This window comes from Loxodonta africana, chromosome 1 (genome assembly GCF_030014295.1).
Source record: "Loxodonta africana isolate mLoxAfr1 chromosome 1, mLoxAfr1.hap2, whole genome shotgun sequence".
NCBI lineage: Eukaryota > Metazoa > Chordata > Mammalia > Proboscidea > Elephantidae > Loxodonta > Loxodonta africana.
In genome coordinates, this window is record NC_087342.1 from 150,586,415 (window position 1) to 150,593,575 (window position 7,161).

The 7,161-nt window shown below is 38.8% G+C and overlaps 1 protein-coding gene across 7 annotated transcripts in view; it reads right to left on the reverse strand.

The window, feature by feature from the left end:
• The window catches only part of RNGTT (RNA guanylyltransferase and 5'-phosphatase), a 351,931-nt gene that overhangs the window by 80,287 nt on the left and 264,483 nt on the right, over positions 1 to 7,161 (reverse strand). For 5 of the 7 annotated variants that reach the window (XM_064288922.1, XM_064288898.1, XM_064288903.1 and 2 more), the window contains one exon: positions 6,841 to 6,948. The exons of the other annotated variants lie outside the window; for them this stretch is intronic. In XM_064288922.1, the coding sequence (XP_064144992.1) occupies positions 6,841 to 6,948 (108 nt within the window). The remainder of the gene's footprint in view (positions 1 to 6,840; positions 6,949 to 7,161) is intronic. 7 annotated transcript variants of the gene reach the window in all.

Consider the following 7,161-nt stretch of genomic DNA (forward strand, 5'->3'; position numbering starts at 1 on the left):
TTTACTTTATATTTCTTTAATGCCTTCTTCTTCCCCTAGATAATAAACTCCAAGAAGGTACAGGCTTTGTTTTATCCACTGCCTTATTTCCAGCATCCAGAATAGTGCCTGGCTTCAATAATTTTTTCATGAATAAACTAATGAATGGTTTAATTTTAAAATTGTAACACTTTATAACTGTATTAAATTACCTTAACATGTCCATAGAATTAAATTACCCATTTAAAAATTCACTCAGAAGTGGTTTTAGACAGCTATTTTAAAAACTAGGAAGTACCCACCGAAATCAATCAGAGGGTAACCCCAAATAATAACAAATTGGTATTTTTTTAGGTCTGCCAATTCTTCATCAAACAAAAAAAACATTAAAATACCTGTCATTAAAATGAGTATGGCTACACAAAGGTAGAGCAGTTAATTCTTTACAAGAGGAAGAAAGGCAATTTCAGTAAGTATAATAATACTGATGAATTAAGCTTAAAACAAACAAATAAAAAAAACCAAACCTGTTGCCGTCCAGTCAATTATGACTCATAGTGACCCTACAGGACAGAGTAGAACTGCCCCATAGTTTCCAAGGAGCACCTGGTAGATTCAAACTGCCAACCTTTGGTTAGCAGCTGTAGCACTTAAGCACCATGCCACCAGGGTTTCCAAATTAAGCTTAGCACTGATCACTTGAGAAATTTTAGCAACTCTTTTGAGATGGCAGCCAAAAATTAGTCAAGTAATTTACAATAAGCTAAACCCTAATAATTTATATTTTATTCCATCAGTTAACAAAATGAAAAGTAAATCTTAATCAAGTCTGACTTTAAATATAACAACTAATTTAAAAGATATTAGGCACTCAGAACCCATCTTACTAACCTATAGAAACAAGCAGTCCCAAAGTTTAACCATGTGAAGAAAAAAAATAATTACATCCTCTAGAGGAAGACTGTTAACTTAGGGCCCATTGATGAGTGTGATCATTAAAGTTGAGTGCCAACTTGGCTGGGCCCTGATTTTCAGTGGTTTGGCAGTTATGATGTAGTTTGGCAGTCATATGATAATGTGATCACTTCTACAATGAGATTTGGTGTAATGTGATCACCTCCATGATGGGATCTGCTATGAGCAGCCAAAGAGTTGAAAGAGAGTTTCCTTGGGGGTGTGACCTACAACCAATACAGGTAGACTCTGACAAGGCTCACAGGCTCCGGATTCTGCAGCTGGCTCCAGTTCATCTGACCTCTGGTTCTTGGAAATTGAGCTAACAGCTTACCTGCCATCTTGCTTGCCAATCCTGTGATTCATCGATCTTCATGGCCTGTGAGCAAGAGCCCTGCTGTCTGACCTGATGATCCTGGGTTCGTCAGCCCCTGAGGCTGCGTGAATCAGGAGAAGCCTCTATGCTGACCCACAGAATTGGGATGTTCTAGCCTCTACAACCAGGTGAGCCATTTCCTTGATATAAATCTCTCTCTCAATATATATTAACACACTTTACCGGTTTTGCTTCTCTAGAGAACCCACCTTAAGAAAATGTGCTTCAGAGAATCTTGAACCACCTAAAATCGTATGCAATTTTGGGTATACGTTCTTTTTTGGGGGGGAGGGTGGAGGTCAAAGGGGTAGGTCATGAGCTTTTGTCTGAAAGGATATGCTATCCGGAGAAGATGTGAAAACTATCACACTTGCTTCTTTGTGCTTTCAATCTAAGAAAAATGTCTTAAGTAAAGGGATAGAGAAAATAGAAAGTCTGACTATATACAGGCAATGCTTGAAACTCACTACGTTTCTGGAGTCCTTCCTGTCAGTGCCTCTCTTGTTACGTGGAACTCACAACCAAGTACCACACATTATCCGCACAGTAGCTTCAAATAGGGGAATTTGGTAATAATAAATATATTTCATAACATCCCTAACATTAGTAAAACACAGGTAAACTATACGGTAAGTACTATTCTCTTCCTAATTTTATTAAAATATCCATAAAGATGGAAATGACAGTGACATTGTAAAGATAATACTAACTGTCCTGTTTGTTAAGTTCACCACCCCTGCCTCCAGCAAAATTCAGAACTTGATCCTAATATTATAAAAAAAAAAGGTTAAGAAGTTTAGCTGAAGTGTTTATTAGATGGAACAGTTTTTCTTCAGTCAGGAGAACAAAGGGTCAAGAGTGATAATTTGAAGATTCCTTTAAGGAAACGAAATATAATTACTTCAATAATATAATATGGTACATAATAAATATGTTATATATACGAAACCTATTGCCCTCGAGTCAATTCTGACTCATACCAACCCTACAGGACAGAGAAGAACTGCCCCACAGAGTTTCCAAGGCTGTAAATCTTTACAGGAGCAGACTACCACATCCTTCTCCCATGGAGCGGCTGGTTCTGACTGCTGGCCTTTAGGTTAGCAGCCAAGAATTTTAACCACTGTGCCATAAGGGCTCCTCCATAAGTTATATATACATATAATGATTTATAATGTAATAAACCATCTTTTCCAGATTTGATATTTAAAGGATCACTTTTTAAGGAAATATTCCAAATTCAACTTTTCTCTCCCTGAACACTCCAAAAAACTCATAAAACCAAACCCATTGCTGTCAAGTCGATTCTGACTTACAGCAACCCAATAGTACAGAGTAGAACTATCCCATAGAGTTTCCAAGGAGTGCCTGGTGGATTCGAACTACTGACCTTTTGATTAGCAGCCATAGCACTTAACCACTACGCCACCAGGATAGCTAGTAATAAACTATAATACCATTTGCCATATCAAAAAACAAGACATTACACAGAAAATAATTACGAGCAGTGATTAAACAAAATAAAAATTTCTAACTCAAAAGCAATTACCACAGAAATGCTATCTGGAAACCCTTGAACAAGGCAGAAAGACTGTGACTGAACCCATACATCCAGATTCTATTTCCACTAATCATTTCACAATAGCTGTTACAAGAACAATGAAGGTAACAGAAGGTAGAAAAATATAATTGATTTCCTGGAATCTCACGGGATAGATAAATACGTTTTACAATAAAGGCTTTTTTTCTTATGTAAGTTTGCAATTCTGCATCTGTAAACTGTTGGACCTAAGAGACAAATCTCCTGCCCTCCAAGATCAGAAGTACTGGAAGCGCCCACTCATTCATGCTAAGAAATTTGGAAGACAGCCACGTGGCCAGTCAAATGGAAGAGATCCATATTTGCACCCATTCCAAAGAAAGGTGATCCAACAAAATACAGAAATTATAGAACAAAATCATTAATGTCACATGCAAATAAAACTTTGCTGAAGATAATTATAAAGTGGTTGCAGCAGTACATCAACGGGATTCAGAAATTCAAGCCGAGTTCAGAAGAGGATGTGGAAAAAGAGATATCATTGCTGATGTCAGATGGATCTTGGCTGAAAGAAGAGAGTATCAAAAAGATGTTTACCTGTGTTTTATTGACTATACCAAGGTGTTCAACTGTGTGGATCATAACAAATTATGGGTAACATTTCAACGAATGGGATTTCCAGATAATTATGCTCATGCAGAACTTGTACATAGGCAAAGAGGTAGTTGTTCAAACAGAACAAGGTGATACTGAAATCAGGCAAGGTGTGTTTCAGGTGTGTAGCCTTTCACCATACTTATTCAATCTGTATGCTGAAGAAATAATCCAAGAAACTGGACTATATGAAGAAGAACAGGGCATCAGCATTGGAGGAAGGCTCATTGACAACCTGCATTCTGCGTTATGATATGCAAATGACACAACCTTGCTTGCTGAAAGTAAAGAGGAGTTGAAGAATTTACTGATCGATGAAGATCAAAGACTACAGCCTTCAGTATGGATTACACCTCAACATAAAGGAAACAAAAATCCTTACAACTGGACCAATAAGCAACATTACGATAAACGAAGAAAAGATTGAGGTTGTCAAGGATTTCATTTTACTTGGATCCACAATCAACGCCCGTGGAAGCAACAGTCAAGAAATCAAATGAAGTATTGCATTGGGTGAATCCGCTGCAAAAGACCTCTTTGAAGGGCTAAAACACAAAGATGTCACTTTGAGGACTAAGGTACACCTGACCCAAGCCATGGTATTTTCAATAGCCTCATACGTGCGACACTTGGACAATGAATAAAGAAGACCAAAGAAGAATCGATGCCTTTGGATTATGGTACTGGCAAAGAATATCAAATACACCACAGACTGCCAGAAGAATGAACAAATCTGTCTCAGAGGAAGTATAGCCAGGATGCTCCTTAGAAGCAAGGACAGCACGACTTTTTCTCACATACTTTCGACATGTTATCAGGAGGGACAAGGCTCTGGAGAAGGGCATCATGCTTGGTAAAGTAAAGGGTCAGAGAGAGGAATGCCCTGAATGAGATGGCTTGACACAGTGGGTACAAGAATGGGCTCAAGCATATAACAACAATTGTGAGGATGGCACAGGACTTGAGCAGTGTTTCGTTCTGTTGTACATGGGCTCACTATGAGGTTCACCCTTCAGTCAAAGACTGGACAGGCCCATAAAACAAGGCAATATTAAGGGGGCACGCCAGCCCAGGTACAAGGACTGGAAGGTGGGAGGGGACAGGAAAGCTGGTGATAGGGAGCCCAAGGCCAAGAAGGGGAGAGTGTTGACGTGTTATGGGGTTGGCAACCAATATCACAAAGCAGTATGTGTACTACTGTTTGATGAGAAGCTAGTTTGTTCTGTCAAGCTCCGTTTGAAGTACAATAATTTAAAAGAATAAATTAAAAAAAAAATTTAAGGAAGAAGCAGAAGGAAGAAAGCAGAAAGCAGCGGCAAAGGGACAGAGGAGGCAAAGAGCCCTCTAAAAGAGCTGTAACACTGGTCAAGGGCTGTTAACACTGAAAACAGTGAGAGACCTGGAACGGGCCCAGCAGTAGAGCTAGCAGAAACAGGCCCAGAAGGAGCCCACAGGCAGAGCCAGCAGTGACAGATGGTAGGGTGAAAGGGAGCCTGTTCTGAGGCGGCCCGAGAGGAGGCTGTCTTCAGGGGGTTGAGCAGAATCTTTCTTCAGGGGTGAGAGGAGCCTGTCCTCAGGGGGACTGAGAGGAGGCCTGCATGGTCAAGAAGAGCTGAGAGAGCTGTCCTGCACTAAAGAAGAAAACTCCGCTTACCTGCTTCCTGATCCTGATTCCTGAGTTGCAGCCTGTTGATCCTGATTCTAAGTTGTACCCTATTCGTTAATAAGTGACTTAATGGCAAGTATGGTCTGTGAGTTCTATGTGGTCATTACATTGGATTATTGAACCCAGAAGAGAAGTAGAGAGTGCTATGGGAGGGATGGCTAGTGCCGTAATTGGTAAAAAGGTTGGAGAGTGGAGATATGTCTGACCTCCACCTCATGGGAATCAGCTTTGGGCTGATCCTGGTCATTAGACAGGTTAGATAGGTTCTGATGGTGCTATTATTACTACTACTCCCATCATTTTACAACATAGTAGACAGTAAAAATACAGAGTAAGCAAAATGTATGTTCAGGGATGTGACCTGGACAAAAAAATCTCAAAGAACCCTACTGAACAAAGAATAAGCTTATGTGGCATATCTCAAAGTGGAATCTGTTGTACCCATTATAACCGTAAGTGGAAAGTAACGGCTGATACACTTTCTGCCCCTGTGAAAACTGCATAACAAACAAGGGTATGTGTGGGCCCTACGGCCAGTACCTATCATTAGACACCGTTGTCGAAAGTCAGAAGATTGAGGTGGGGAAAACAGGCAGTAAGTAATCGTTTTGGGACTAACAGCTAAGCCTCCTCTGTAGAAAAAGATTCTATCCTAAAAAGATTCTGTTCTAATTTCATCTCTATCTGATTCAAATCAAACTGGAAATGATGTAATTTGGTTATCTTAAATTCTTATAATCTACAAGATACACAGATATACATACACACAACACATATCACTTAGTTTAGCTTACTTTCTAAAATCAGAAGTTGCAACTAGATTTTTAGTTAGCTTTATATTTATTATCTGTTTCATTCAGCCTTGTACTGCTATATAAATGAGCATATGCAAAGTAGAAGTCATGCTAGCAGCTGTAAATAGCATATTGTTTATATACAAATGAATGTGATTAAAATTGCTCAGTGATTTTTTGAAAATTTTTGTTTGTTTTTCTTAGTAAGGCTAAATATACTTTCTGGAATGAATTTATACTACCAATTTGTTAAGCAAGGTGCTTTACAAAGTCAATATGAAAGTGTATTTCTACTCAACTTGTGTTTAGACTACATCCAGATTTCTAAAAGACTCTGATCAAAAATAATAAGGTTTAATTACCCATATGTATTTAAAAACACTACATGTGGTCTAAAGGCGAATACTATTGCCTTTTTCCATCTAAAATCATGAGAAGTAGGTTCTTAAAAGAAATCATGATCAATACATTTATTATGATAAAGACAGAAAAAAATATATTAAAAAGATGAAATTCGCGTTAAATGGGTTAGTTATTAGATGCTGGGCTCTCATTTTCCTTCAGATGTTTTCAAGCATGATATTTAAAACTCGTCTTTTTTAAAAGCCTTCTTGCAACTACATCCATCTAAATAGTGAAGTACAATCTGTTCATCACGACTGGTAAACAGAGGTCTAGACAAGGAATAGGTCCCCAGGTGGTGCAAATGATATGCACTTGACTATTAACACAGTCATTGACACAGTGGCTGCAATAATGGGCTCAAACATAGCAATGACTGTGAGGATGTTGTAGGACCAGGTAGCATTTCATTCTGTTGTACATAGGGTGGCTGTGAGTTGGAACCAACTTGGCAGCATCTAAGAACAACACTCACCTAAAGGTTGGTGGTTTGAACCTGGCCCAGCAGCACCACAGAAGAAAAGCCTGGTTATCTGCTTTGGTTAAGATTACAGGCAAGACAACCCCATGAAGTAGTTCTATTCTGTAACACAGGAGGTCACCATGAGTCAGAATCAACTCAATGGCAAAGGTTAGACAGTAAATGATCTCTGAAAAGACATCTGTCCATTAATAATAAGTCCACAGCATTTATACTATTGTGACCTTAACACCTCGCAACATGTTTTGCCCTTTTCAAAATGGGTGATTGAGAGCTTGACATAACTAACACCATAACGATACTCTAAGTAATCTA